This window comes from Pezoporus wallicus, unplaced genomic scaffold, assembly GCF_028554395.1.
Source record: "Pezoporus wallicus isolate ANWC-B61680 ecotype Strahan unplaced genomic scaffold, APGP_CSIRO_Pwel_v1 contig_3017, whole genome shotgun sequence".
NCBI lineage: Eukaryota > Metazoa > Chordata > Aves > Psittaciformes > Psittacidae > Pezoporus > Pezoporus wallicus.
Window position 1 is genome coordinate 1,582,061 of NW_026638957.1, and position 14,752 is coordinate 1,596,812.

The window sequence follows — 14,752 nt, forward strand, 5'->3', positions numbered from 1 at the left end:
CACACTCCATAACGCAACACAACAAAGCTGAACAGACAACTGGAGTTTAAGCTTAAAGAACTACAGTACAGTATGTTCCTAAGGTGACCTGCCAGGGGAGTAGAGGAGAAATGGGTGCCTTCTTGTCCTGTGTGGAGCATCGCCACACAGGATCTCCAGGTGAAAGACCAACCAGGTGGTTGCTAGAGAATTTCCAAAGGCCTCCTGAGCCATCCCTCAGAACAAGCTGTCACCATGACACTGTTTTCAGTACGAGATGGGGAGACAGTAACACGTAAGGGCAACAGAGCACTAATGCCATCTCCACTACTGGATTTCAACAGCTTAGATGCTTTACAACCTCGTGTACCACATCCAGCATCAGGCAGGCTGCTGCTGTTGCTGTGCTAAACCCAAAAGTGAATAAGCCAAGCCACAAAGCTAAAGTGCACGTGCTTTCAAAGAGAATGGGTCTAATGCATTTACTTCAATTGTTTTGTTACTTGAAGTGATCGCTGTGGTCCCGAATGTATGCTTAAGTGAAATTTTACATTAAAATTGCATTAACTTATAAAATTAGTAATACAGCTTTCCTATTACTTACTATAATGTGCTGTATACCTGTAAATGAACTAAAAAGCATAAACAGAGCTTAGAATTACCAGATAGGCTTTAAAAAGAAATAAAGCTATTTTGCACCTAAAACCACAATGCAACGATGAATAGCATCATGGAAAGGAAAACCAGACCAGAAATGTGGAAGGCCTACCTACCAGCACCAACCTTTCACAACAGCAGAACACCCTTCTTTTTTTCCCATGCAATCTGTGCCTGTTTCCATGCTTGGAGTTTCTTTATCAAGTCTGGTTACTAAATTCCCACAGAGCACAGCCCAGGTGGGACTGGTGTTGGAATTTGTGACTCACTTAACAGCAACAAAACACTTTGTACTAGCTCCACTGTGGTAAGAGCTGTGCTATGGTCGACCTGGCTGAGCTCTCACAGCCACCCCGTTATTTATTTGGGGGCTGGGGGGGGTTGGGTTAAGGGCTGCTATGGAAAGGGGAGAAAAAAGATAAAGGAGAGCAATGGGAAAGCTACTGAGTGAGTAACTGGATGAGGAATGGGAGGATGTTATATGAAAACCTTTATGGTTTTGTTGTCCTCAAATGGTTGTCACCCTGCAGGACTGACACTGAGCACCCACCTCTACTACCTCCCGCCTGCAGCACCCACCACCAGGATACTCACTTCAATCACCTGTGGTTACTTCCTTAAGCACTCACCTCCTGCCTCGGCCCCACAGAGAATTCCTCTCACTAAGAGCTGGTATAGCACAACTGACCTCAGTGCTCCAGTTTAGAACACCTGCTTTGGTGGGCCTACTGAATAGTTAAGTGGGTACAACGAGCTCGCTTTTAAGAATACAGAAAGGTGTGAATCAGACACACTGTTCATGACTAATTCTGGGGATAGTTTTATAAACCAAAACAAGTTTGAGGTTGTCAGTTTTGTTTTTAAATAAGCTCTCACATGACATCTGTGCCCAAACTGAGCAAGATGCGTACTACTACTAAGGGCAAAATCACTTTGTAGGGTCTTGAAGTTTTCCCACACAAAGCAACAGAAACTCTGGAAGCTTACTTATAATTTGGCTTTTGGAAGAGAAATCCAAACACATGGAGTGATGGAACACTGTGCCTCTCACAGCCCAGGCTGAGCTGTCCTCAGCAGGCAGGGAGCCATCAGTCTCACTCTGTGCACAGATTTGGTGTTGCTTACGAGTTGCTAGAGGTGAAAGACCAGCTCAGCTGTAAGCAGCTAAGCAGCACCTGCAATGAATTTGGATTTTTTTTTACATAAAGTTCACATTAAGCCAATTACATCCTTATTTTGTAATGGTTTATTACAGCATCAAATTAAGAACTTTACGAATTCATTTTTACTCACATGTATTTTTAGGCCCACATCACGTACACCCTCCCTGATCTACTATACCTAAGGTATAGGAACCACCGAAGGAAAGTTCATCTCCTGTGAGATTCAAACTGCCCTTTCAGGCACCTGTCTCCAGCACATCATGAGCTCAGGCCGTGGCTTTGGTGCCTCCCATCTTGAATGCTGTGAACAGCAGTCCAGAATGGGTGAACAATGTTTAGACAGCAAAGGAATGAAAGAGGCAGGAACCCATACCACTTGTTCATGAGGAGGTTTCCAAAGTATAGTATTTGTTTGGTTTAATGCTTTTTTGTTTAAAGAAGACATTCAAGCCCAGGAAGCTAAAATAAGGATAAATCAGAAAAAGCCACGTAACACCACCCGTGTTTGGTTTATGTGGAAAAGATGAGATTAAACTCTTGCCAGAGCTCTCAGCACTACATGGCATTTCTGCCTTTACAGTATTTTCTTTGCTACCAACAAGCACATGCTGCAGCAGAAGTTAACCCATGTTAACTGCTGCACTTGAGCACTAAATAGCTGTCCCACAGGAATGGGAGTGGAAACAGCAATGAAAAGGAGCAGATGCACCTTCCCAAAACCAGCCTCTCCATGAGCACAGCACCACTCTCCAGCCGTGGGACTCCATGCCCAGTTCCACTGGGGCAGCTCTTTGGTACTGCCTTTTCTTGTTTGTGAGCCTGCCTTCATCTGATTTCCTCTGTTTTCATTTCTTTCTCCTTTCTTCCAGGTTTATAGTCACTGGTTTCCTGTTACCATTTGCTTCATCCTATGTTCCACAATTTCAAAAATGAGTAGAAATTATGGAAATTGCCTCTTGTCACTGTGCTCAGACCTTACACTGTTGTTTGGTTTTACATGAGGAGGGAAAAGCACACATCCCATGCCTTCTTTCTTTTCCTTTTTTTTTTTTCTCTCTTTTCCCAAAGAACAAGTGAACTGGTTGGATCTCTCGTTTAACAGTTAACAAAAAAAAACATATCAAGGTGATGACTGGTGGCTGTTGATAATCTGAGAAGGGGATGGTGAGTTGTTACCTGTTCTAGCACCAAGCAGATGGAAGAAAACCCCCCAGCAAGCCACCTACTACTTCTTAGTTACTTATGAATGATTTTGGCAAGGAAACCTATTGTGGCTTTTATTATACACCTAAAACTATTCTTTCTGTTCTCAAATTAAATAATGCAGTTTAAGTCTGAAGTCAACGTTAATTGAAGAGCAGAAGCTGGAGACAACCAAAGAAAACACACTGCATTGACTGGTATGAAGAGTGCCCAGCAGGCTTTGGCAAGCTCACAGCTTGCTCACATGATCCAAAAAATCAAACAGTGCTATGAACTTTAGGAAAACACAGCAGGTTGCAAGGAAGCATAAGAAAACCACGAGAACAAAAGAGTACGCAAGTGCAATACAGCCAATGATGATAAAATCACTGATGTGGCAACTGATCTATGACTTGCAATCTTTCCTTTCTGTAGAGTCTACAGGCTGGTTTTGTCCAAAACACTGACAAGTAAACATCTGTCTATAGCTTATGCTAATAGAATTTAAGAACAAAAAAAAGAAGAATCTTTGCAGATTAAGGCCTGTCACATATGTGACGCTAATATTGAAATAGGGAACCATCACCTTGCCCATGCAAGCATAGCATTTGAAACCAAAACCCTTAGCTTGGGACGCTGCTGCACCTCGCACCGCAAGTTCAGTAAGGGACTCCGATGCACAGGTCTGGAGTGAAATCCATGTGCAAGGGGAGATCTGAGCACTGCAGGGTGCAACCCAGAGGGAGCAGGGTAGGTGCTGCACAGATGAACACAGGGGTGGCTGAAAAAGGGCACCATTTGCCTTGGCAAGCCTGCAAGACCAACAGCGGAGTGTAGGCAGCAGCCATGAGGAGTGGATCATGGTTTTAAACTAAGTCATTCCTGAATGCTACCCAAGCCCTGCTCTTGGTACTGAAGTCCTTTTTTTTGATCTAATTTCCAGATTCAGGAGATAACTGCAATGTGTCTGCTTTCTGATACTAAGAGTCCAGGTCAGCATCAACTGGACTTGTCCGAAGTTCAGAGTTATGCTGAAATGAATCTTGCTAATATTGAAACCCTGATACTGAGCAAAGTCAGAAGTTACTCTGAATGCATGCCTGCCTTCAGCTGTCAAACTGTGATAAAGTAACCTTAAAACTTTCTGAAATGCTTTCTTTATCCTTAGTTTCACATCATCTCTTGCCTCCCTGTCATAATCAGAAAGTCAGAATATGCAATGGCTGCCTCCTTAATGATAAAAAAACCCCTAAGATTTCAAGTCTAAATGATTGAATATATTTGGCCAATTTGTTCTCCCTGACCTAATCTCAATGGTGCTCCTCAGTTCCTGCACTTAGAACAACTTTCAGTTCTCAGTGTGCTTATTTGTAACTTTTGTTTGCTCCTAGGAACTGGATTTTCTGTCTCTCATTCTCTTTTTCCTAAGCATACTTCAGTAGCTTTCAAGGGAAATTTATTTCTGTAAGTGAGATGTCATTTTGCTTTTATTGTATCGGTTCTCTAGTTTATTTCTTTTACACAAAAAAGACTGCTGACTAAAGATCCCACAGATGTCAGGAAGACAATTAAGCTAGAGAACAAAGTCATCCATAAGTGGTTAAATCACACAAAGAGCTTTTGCCTCCCCTTCCTTTGTGCTGTATTATCACAGAAAAGGCTTTCTCCAGCTTCAGAGCAAGCCCTCCTGCCCGCAGTTCTTCTCTCTGATGCTCTGAAGGAAAGGCTGTCACTAGTCCCTCCACATCCCAGCTTCTCCCCTGACTTAGCCTACCAGGTTATGTCATCCTCTGACAGGAGTTCCTATGGCCCACCACAGCAGACAGTCTGTTCCTGAATACGTGCACTTCATGCAGGGATGGCAACAATTAGCAGGTTACTACAGTAGCATTTAATGTAAACAGCAAAGGAGGCACAGTAACAAGCATCATCACAGACGAAGACCAAAAAGCCCACAAAGCTGCCACCTTTAACCACGTGCACAGCCAGCTGTTCAGCAGGGAATGCCACTTGTCCTTCAGAATATGCTCCAAATTGTCCCCAGAAAGAAGGCTGCAACTGAGGCTGTACTCCCTCCTCTCAAAGTACATGACCATTCCCAGCTGCTGACCCCATTTTACTTGGCAAACTACCAGCAGTTTGCCAGGGAAAAAACACCAGGTACCCATATCAGCTACAACAGGAGGAACAAGGCTGGTAGTTTTGCTGTTAAATAGCTCCTCAGCTTCCAGCCATTCCAGTCCCCATCCCCACCCCTTCACCACAGCGGTGAGGTCTGGAAGGGAGTGGAGAAGCAAGCAGATCTGCAGGCTCAGGCTCCAGCACTGCAGCTATCAGCCTTGCACTGAGACAAGTCACCCATCAGCTGTCCACAGGTATTTCACCGCTGGGGCAGTGGCATTTGAGATTCCTCAGGGCACAAGAACCAATGGACACATTATAGGTGCAGGGGCACAGCATTAGTGAAAGGTGGAGAGGGAGGGAGAAGAGGACATTACCAGTGACAGGCACAGAGGAACAAACCCCTTGACAGTCCACATATGTCTTTCGTGGGGTAAAGGCCTATGGAAGATCATGAGGCTGGGAGACACTGAGTTTAGGATTTTGAGGGAAAAAAAAAAAAATCAAAAAGAGGCAGAAAAATTTGGCCTTTGATCTTGCAGTCTGAGTAAGTAAGACCATGAGGGAGGGAGCTCTCAATAGCCATCCAACTTGAACCAATGAAAGGCAACCTTAAAAGAGGCAGGACAAATCTTACTGCGAGATAAGAAGTCCTGCAGAGATGTGTGTAATAAGGGATAGAATCACAGCTACCAAATAGCCTACTGCAACTGATTTCTCTGTCACAGGTAAGATTTAAGTGCTAGATAGTACTTTCCACATGAAACAGCTGGGCAGGCAGCAAGGTTACAAGATATATCAGGTCTAATCTCAATTCCCAAATGCAATTCTGCTAAAGTCAAAAACATAACCAGCAAGATCTCCCTGTACACTCCTGACCAAATCCACAGGTTTTGCTCCTGTAGCTCATGCAGCTGCATGACTGGAAAGAATGTGCTAAGAACCATCATGCAAAGAAACCTGATAATTGATTAGCTCTTCACTTCTTTAAAGTAAGTATTTGTTATAGCTTGATATATAGAATATACTATTGAAGACCATTGGGTAACTAGCTTCAAATAGAACACAAAAATTATTTTTAGACCTAGGAGAGCCCAGAAGGCTGGCTCATTAACTTTTCTCCCCCTTCCTTCCACACGCAAGCGCTCCCATTCCCTGTATAACCACCATGCACACAAGATGCTTACAAGAAGAGATGAAGTTTATTTCTTTTTTACTTTTATCTGGCATTGGAGAATGCAAGGGGTCGGTAACATCAAAGCCTACTGACTGACCTACATAAATGCCATTGTTAAAGCACTGCTGGCTTACACAGAGAAAAAGCTTTATGTTCACAGCAGAAAATCATGATGAGAGTAGTGCTGAGAATTAGTGACTTCTGTTCCCTTCCACACTGCATGAACATGAACTGCACTGATTGAAAAAAAAGGTTCAGCCTGTAGTACATCTCTATGACATGATTTAGACAGACAGCTGAGATCTTCCTGACCTGTACCCAAAACACAGCTTTGTTCAGGTTTTCATTATCACTGAAATCTTTTTCTCAACTAAGAGGCTCAGTTATGTTGCAGGATAGCATAAATGCACTTACACTAGAGGTGACAGCAGGTCCATTTAAAGAAGCATATGACCGACACTTTTTACATCAGGAGAGACATCTGAGACATCTCCCAGCTAGTCCTAACTTCGTTAAAAAGTTCAAATGTACAAAATACAATGTTTGGAAAGTTTATATTTTCTCTGAATTCCCCCCCCCCCATGATGCTGAGAAAATAAAATCAATTCATATTGCTATGAAATTCTATTTTTGCAACTGGTGGCATCCCAAGCTTTATCTATGAGCTATAAAATCCTCAGCCTCATCCACATTTCCAGCACAGTGGCTAACAGCCAAGTAACACAGCAATAATCTCTCTTCCACTGAGAATACTTTTATTCACAAGGCAAAAACTGGAGTTAGACTTTTAGGTTGTGGGCAAGGCACTCGCAAAGTGAGCAAATCTATTTTTGCTCACAGAACTAATTTAATGTTTAAGTGCAACAAAAACACTAAATTAGCCATGAAGATCATGCATATCCAACAGTTTTCACCAGACATGACTGTGACCCAGGCCTCTAAATACAGAAACATTAAAGTCCTAAGGAATCAGCTCTATTATTTTCTGCTTCACCAGATGATGTTTCCTTTTGACCAGTCTAGAAATATAATTTCTATTATAATAATTAAACATTTAATAAAATACTATATATTTAAGAGTTAATAAATGGTTTCTTTCTGTAATAAAATATGGAATACTCTTTTTTCAATGATATTCAGACCCCAAGACTTAAAGGAGAAACATTCATGCTGAAAATGGATCAATGTACAGCACTAGGTCAGGAATCACATCTCTTGATTAAAACCCCAGGATCTCACTGTGAAACTGTACATTGATTAACAATTCACTGTTTCCTTTTATCCACGTATTTCATTTTCAGCATCTGGCAGTGAGTGAAATACAAACCCAGATTATCCAACACTGAAGCAAATCTAACAGCCTCAGCATATTTGTTACGGTCCATCCTTTTGACAAACTCTAGACACTTGTCTTTCAGAGATAGATAGCTCTCTGTCTTGGATCAGCACCATTTCTTACTCATGCAGGGCACAGCAGAATGTCACATCACAATCCTGGGTTTTTCATGCCTGGTACTTCATTCAGTGTCCTCTTTGCAAGTCTCCATGTCTCTCTCAATGAGGCATATGCACACATTTCCAAACAAACAAGCTGTGTTCCCAAAGAGATATTAAATATGAGATATAAAATACCACAATATTGGCAAAAGAAATGGCTAAGAGTCAAAAGAAAAAATTAACCTCTATAATGTTCTGAGTACATATTTAAGCATATTTTCTTTTGTTAAATCTTAACTTGTTCATATTAACATCTGGGCTATTTATTGTGCTTCAAATACCCATTTCTTCATATGCAAACAGAAAAGCAAGCACACAGACAAAAAGATGAATGCCCTGAACTTGAACTTTATACTGTTCTGGACTGTCCATGTCCACTGCTGTGTACTAACAGGAAGGATACATACCTGCAGTCATCCCCTCCAGCACTGACCACGTATCTATCTCCACTTGTGAATCGAATATTGGTTAAGTGGGCAGAGTGACCTAAAAATCGTTTGTGTTTTGCCTGGAAAAAAGACACAACACAACAACAAAATGAGGGCCTAAATACTTCATGTCCTTCTCAGCCAAACAAGGCATGCATGTTTTTATCTACCTTTTTATTGCACATCATTCAGAATGTTATATAGGTTTTCAAACATGAAAGATCTCCTGAAGGAGAACCATTACTGTGCTGCAGCACAGTTGAAATGTCACTAAGTGAGACAGCACCTGCAAATTGGGAACAATGCTCAAGCTAACACAGCAAAATGAAATATAGCTTGTCACAAGAAATGTATCTTGTACAAACTCTAAATACTGTGCACAAATTCTTAACACTGAAAAAATTATTTTGATCCTAAGTGTGTAAGGACTTTACACTGTGCAGTCTCAAATCCTAAAACTGATCAGTGCTAGCGTTAGTGAAAAATCTGTAAACTCTTCATCCACGGAAATACACAGATGGGACTAAAATTACCAGCTGTCTTCCTTCCTTCTGTCAAATGGAGACTGTGGATAAATAAAGCTAAGGGCTCTGAGATTTTTATTGTGAAGGCACTATGCTAATGCAGGCTGCCTTGTGAGGTGGGCTGATGACAACCTTACGAAGTTTAACCATGGCAAGTGCAAGGTCCTACACCTGGGTCGGAGCAATCCCAGGCACAGCTACAGGTTGGGCAGAGAAGAGATTCAGAGCAGCCCTGCAGAGAAGGACTTGGGGGTGTTGGTTGATGAGAGAATGAACATGAACCGGCTTCAGTGTGCGCTCGCAGCCCAGAAAGCCAACCGTATCCTGGGCTGCATCAAAAGGAGCATGACCAGCAGGTCGAAGGAGGTGATCCTGCCCCTCTACTCTGCTCTTGTGAGACCTCACCTGGAGTATTGTGTGCAGTTCTGGTGTCCTCAATAAAAAGGACATGGAACCGTTGGAACAAGTCCAGAGGAGGGCCATGAGGATGATCAGGGGACTGGAGCACTTCCCATACAAAGGGAGCTTATAGGAATGCTGGGGAGGGACTCTTCATTAGGGACTGTAGTGGTAGGACAACGGGTAACAGGTTAAAACATAAACGGGAAGTTTAGGCTAGGTATAAGGAAGTTCTTTACTGTGAGGGTGGTGAGGCACTGGAATGGGTTGCCCAGGGAAGTTGTGAATGCTCCATTCCTGGCGGTGTTTAAGGCCACGCTGGACAGACCCTTGGGTGACATAGTCTAGTGAGAGGTGTCCCTGCCCAGGGCAGGGAGATTGGAACTGAATGGTCCTTTCCAACCCTAACTATTCTATGATTAACACCTACAAGAGCTTATAGCTTATAGCAAGAGCTACTGCACAAAATAGCAAAAACTTAAGAGACGAAGCATACTTGTGAGACTACAGAGATGAAGTTACACAGGTGCATTAAAAAGCTACAAATTTAGAGAAGGAAGTATTTCCATCACAGGTCTTCTAGAAAAACAGCACAAGACCATAATATCAACAGTATTTGTAATAATTGAAAAACAAGTTCTTACAAATTTCTCAGGACATGGGAAGTCAAAGAGTTTGACCATGCCAAAATCATCGCCTGTTACAAGATTGATTCCCGAGTGAGAGACACAGGCACAGTTCACATCAGCTTTTTCAGCATGCCTTGACCAGATTCCGATTACTTCATCCCCTAGAACACTGCAACAGAAGAATAACAGATTCTTCTTCTGAAAACTACAGCAAAAAGAATAGAGTAAGGAAACAGTGAGCAGCTCTCATGTTGTAACTGATTCTATAGAATTGCACTTTTTACATTTTATTCTTACACATTCACATCTCAGACAGGCTTCACTCTGTAATTAATTTTTGTATCACTCCATAATTACTTCTGAAAACGATTCAGTAATATACTTCCCAAAATAAAGTGGCCCATAACGACACTAAGAAGCAGAGGTGAAATCAATGGTACTTGTATTATCCAGTGAGGTATTTGCCAAAAAATTGAATGAAGGAAAATTAAAAATCATCCTTCTTCGTTATAATCAGAGGCAGAGAGAACTGTTCAAACCAGAAAACATAATTATCTTAAGATTCCAAAACAGACATTTATAGAAAGTTTCTTTCACCAACTGTTGTGAAAAGTTGCTTTCTCATTCAGCTCTGCTTACAACGTATGTGAATACTTCCAGGAATGCACAGAAAAGAAGCACTTTATCATTGGTTAGAAGGTGAATGATTTGGGAATTCTTCTGCAACTCTTTCCTCCTGAATCAGAGCACAGTACACCACATTGATAAGGAATGATTTACCTCAGACTGAAATAAAAGTAAGATACGGCGATTTCTAAGTCTGTTTAAGGAACTATAACAACTTTAAGGTATTTAAAAGTACTTTTGTATATCTTTTGATATGCAAATGTTAATAACAACTTTAATACACAGATACTATTAGTGTAATACTGTAAATATAACCCGAATCATCACAGTCTTCCATTTTCTTTTCATGTTTTGATATATTTAATATTACTTGTACTCTTATCCCTATGTTGCCATTTTGAAGCAAAAATTCCAAGTATTTGTGCAGTGCCATGAAAAACTACTGAGGCTGCTAGAGATATAGCAAAGCAAGCCAGAGATAAACAGCAAACAGAAAGGCATATGTTGAAGAGATCAGTTGTTACCGGATGTGCTCACCAGTCAAATTCATGTTCTGTACTATCTTTTGCTGTACTGTACTTAACTGATCTGATGCCAGAGCAGATGGGTGCATTAAAAGAAATTATCTGGCACAATGAAGGAACGAAATATGCTTTTAAACAGTAGGTGCTTCTCCTGGAAGTTACAAGTGTTTTAACAGGTACAAATGTGTGAATCATTTACCTTGTCCAAGTCGCCCATGTTATTCTGTCAATCACAGCCTGGTCCACAAGCTGTTTTCCTGAAGGCACTTCATAGACTTGCCTTTTGTAAGACCCAGTAGAGACCTTTGAGTTGATGACAGACAATTTAGAATACACAAACTTTTTTTAGAAGGTGAAAATATAAATCTAAAGAGCTTTAAAAAGCATTTTCTTGATCGTTATCTTTTACTCTGTAACTTAGCTATTAATAAGCTTCCTTAATGAACTGAAAATGCTCATAACTCTGTACAAGCCTAAAGCAACAGTGAGAAAGTGTACGAAATCTTGAATTTTAAAATAATCAATTGATAAAAAATAATTGAAACATCTCACAGTCTGCACATGAATTCTATATATACAGATACTGTGTGCACTAGTATGTGTGTATGTAAATAAGAAAGGCAAAATAAACTCCTATCTTTAAAACTGACAGAAAGATATTTCTTTGTTGATTTTATTGTAAAAGAAGCTTATTCCTCCTCCCAGATATGAACAAAATACATGTCTATTTTATTTTGTTTTTAAGAAATGTCTTAAGCCCTGTGGCTGGGAATTGTAACACCATGATTCTGGTGCTGCTCTGCCAAGGCTAGCACCAAAACAGTGTGTAATGCTAGCATTTTGGTCAGGAATATAAAAAATTCCCATGTCCCTGGGGCTTACAGAATAACAGACTACTAATTTGTTTAAGACAGCCCATCAGCATCACAGAGGTAAAAGGGCTGGGAGACACGGATTTTGAAATCCGTTTCTCATTTCTGTGCTTATTCTTTGTATTTTATATCTAGGATAACTACTTTTATCACTCATTTATCACAAACAGCCCAGGGACAGTAACCTACTGAACATTTTATTACAAAATCTAGCAGTTGTCAAAGGAGAATACTTGAAGAATCTCCCTCATGAGTATGTTTTACATTCAGTAATTTGAAAAATTAATGACTGATACCTGGAGATAGGAGCTATCTGCAGAGAAATCCATCTGGATCACAAAACTTGGGATATCTTTGCAATAGCTGACTCGATTCAGTGTGGGACCCAAAGTCAGATCATAAAAATCCACTGCGTTCTCACTGGAACCAACTGCCAAGTAACGAGAATCTGGGCTAAACCTGAAGACACAAAAGAGTCTGCTAAGCAAAACAGTTTCTGAAATAATTTTTTTTCAGTGAACATACATGCAACAGAATGTGGCAATAACTTTGGTACAGTTGTCACATATAAGGGAAATGGGAACACTTCTGAGTAACTGTGTTCATTATCTGATCTCATTACCATTTCCATGGTCTAACTTAGTGACATGCCTTGACACCTGATTCTCTAATGCCATACTTATAAGGCTAAAAACCAGAAAAATTAATTGCTGTAAATGAAGAAAAGCCAGACCTTCTAGATGAAACATACTGAACAAAAATGTATGAAATCAAACCTTTCATCTGCCCAATGCATTTCTGCACAGTGGTTTCCTCCTTCCAGTTTTTCTTTCTAGTCTTGAAACTCAGCAGCTTCCTGAACTGAAAAAATTCCTCACAGCCCCTTTTGTGTTACTAAGGAAATATCTTTATTATCATTATCTCTGAGATATACACTGGGACAGGTTTCTGATTCCAGCAACCCCCTAACTGCTAACAGGGCTCTCCTGCCTCCTTGCAGCAAGGTCCTTGTTTGCTCATATTTCTCCCACAAATCCTTCTTTACCCTCCAGAATCTCTCAGCTGATCACAACCAATTTATCTCACAGAAGGAATCGTCTTGTTCTCCTCTCAGGAAATGGAAGCAAAATTTTACTTCTAACTCCTTTCTAACAAAACACAACAAAGAGCAAACTGACATACAGGCATTTCCAGTGTCTCTCACAATCCAGTCTGAATCTGTAAACTTCTGATCTCATTTTACACATCATCTCAACCTGCTCCTTTTCACACCTTCTCATATGCCCCTTGATTAGGACAGTCTCTTCCTATTGTCCATTTAATTTCTCATTCACTCTTCATTTTAACTAATTCTTGACAATATCACCTGAACCCCCTATGGTATGGCCCAGGTTTTGAGTGATTGTATTCTCATGTCTTCATGTACCTCCTCCTTCCTTTTTATTCTTGCTATCAGAGCAATCACACAAACTCCACAATTCACTTATTGATTCCATGACTCTGAAATATCATTGCAATGCTTCCCAGAACACAAACTTGTATTTTAAAAAATCAAAACATTACAGATTTCTAGAATACTACAATAGAAAAAAAAAAAAAAAGCATTATATTTTCTGACCTTATATCTTGAATCGCTGATCTTCTGTCCCTTTTCTTCCCCCAGATTTTTAGAGAGGTTACAAGCAAGATAATAAATTCTCCATTTTTCATGCCAATAGCTACCATATCACCTTCTGGGCTGTAACAAACAGTACGAGCTGCATGTCCTAAGCTGACTTTGTTCAGCATCTTCTGTGAAGAAATAAAAAAACAGAAGAGTAAATATTTTTATTTGTTCATACTTCAAAAGAACCTTATGCTAACAGATTGGCATTATCAGATGGATTATTCTCAAAACACATTAACACCACCAAAAGTCTAGGACTTTTTTTCTTATAATTTTTTTCCTAAAAACAACTGTCCTCCAACACCTACCTTTTCTCCAATATCCCAGAGTCTTACTGTGCCATCTTCTGCAGCAGAAAGGAAAAAATCTCTGGAAGGATGTGTTGCTAGGCCCCAGATCGGTCCATCCATATGACCATTAATTAGAATGTTACATGCAGCATTTTTCTCTCCAACTTCGATTATTTCAGCATTTCTTGTCCCAACAAGAATTTTCCCCTTCAACAACAGTGAAAGAATTATCTCTGATGTAACACATTAACTACTCCTGATAAACAGTAATAAAGATATAATCCAAAGCTATAGTTCTGACAAGAAGGCTTGCTGAGATCCAATGATTATTTAATCGAAGATAATTTATTTCTTAAACTCATCTATGACTTATTCAAGTACAAAGCTGTACACAATCATAATGCCAGTTGAGTTACTGCTTGTACATCAGATATTTGAAGTGTGAAAACAGAAAAGAAATACTTAGTCTTTAATAAAAACATATAGAGAATATTATCCTAAGTAAGACTAGGACCTCCTGAAATACTTCTTTTTTTCTGCTGTAAAATCAGTTGCAGAAACCTTCTATCTCAAACTTTAATTTCAAATACTAATTATAGGAAAAAGAGGAAGCAAATTACCATATATTCAATGCTATAGATCAATCCACAAATTCTAAGCGTCCTTTTAAAGTCATGAGGCTTTTTTTACCTTGCCTCTGCAAACAGAGCGAACACAGTCCGTCATTTGTCCTGTCTCTAGTCTGAAGGCACGGCATCGTTTCAGCTCTTGATCCCATAGCTTAACTGCTCCTCCTTCCTTTGAACTATGAAGAAATCAGGAACAACCATGAGTGTAATGGCTGGTACAAAAAAAAAAAAGATGATTAACGTATGAAAGAACTGTATTACTTAACATAAAGTATTATAAATGAGGCATTTCAGTATGTTTTAAATCATTAAATGCTCCATTTGTTTTTACTGAACATGTGATGTTAATATGCTGAGCCTCCTAGCCAAAGAAATTCTGATACAAAGT

At 40.1% G+C, this 14,752-nt stretch overlaps 1 protein-coding gene across 3 annotated transcripts in view; it reads right to left on the reverse strand.

Annotated features, from left to right (window-relative positions):
• Positions 1-6,787: 6,787 nt before the first annotated feature.
• EML5 (EMAP like 5) overlaps positions 6,788-14,752 on the reverse strand; it is a 101,517-nt gene continuing 93,552 nt past the window's right edge. For 2 of the 3 annotated variants that reach the window (XM_057413361.1, XM_057413359.1), the window contains 8 exons: positions 14,426-14,540; positions 13,754-13,942; positions 13,398-13,570; positions 12,076-12,238; positions 11,107-11,210; positions 9,772-9,925; positions 8,184-8,284; positions 6,790-7,870 (listed from right to left, as the gene is read on the reverse strand). In XM_057413361.1, coding sequence (XP_057269344.1) covers positions 7,834-7,870; positions 8,184-8,284; positions 9,772-9,925; positions 11,107-11,210; positions 12,076-12,238; positions 13,398-13,570; positions 13,754-13,942; positions 14,426-14,540 — 1,036 coding nt within the window. In that variant the 3' untranslated portion in view covers positions 6,790-7,833. Of the gene's footprint in view, positions 7,871-8,183; positions 8,285-9,771; positions 9,926-11,106; positions 11,211-12,075; positions 12,239-13,397; positions 13,571-13,753; positions 13,943-14,425; positions 14,541-14,752 lie in introns of all 3 variants that reach the window. The other variant, XM_057413360.1, reaches the window with a different exon arrangement.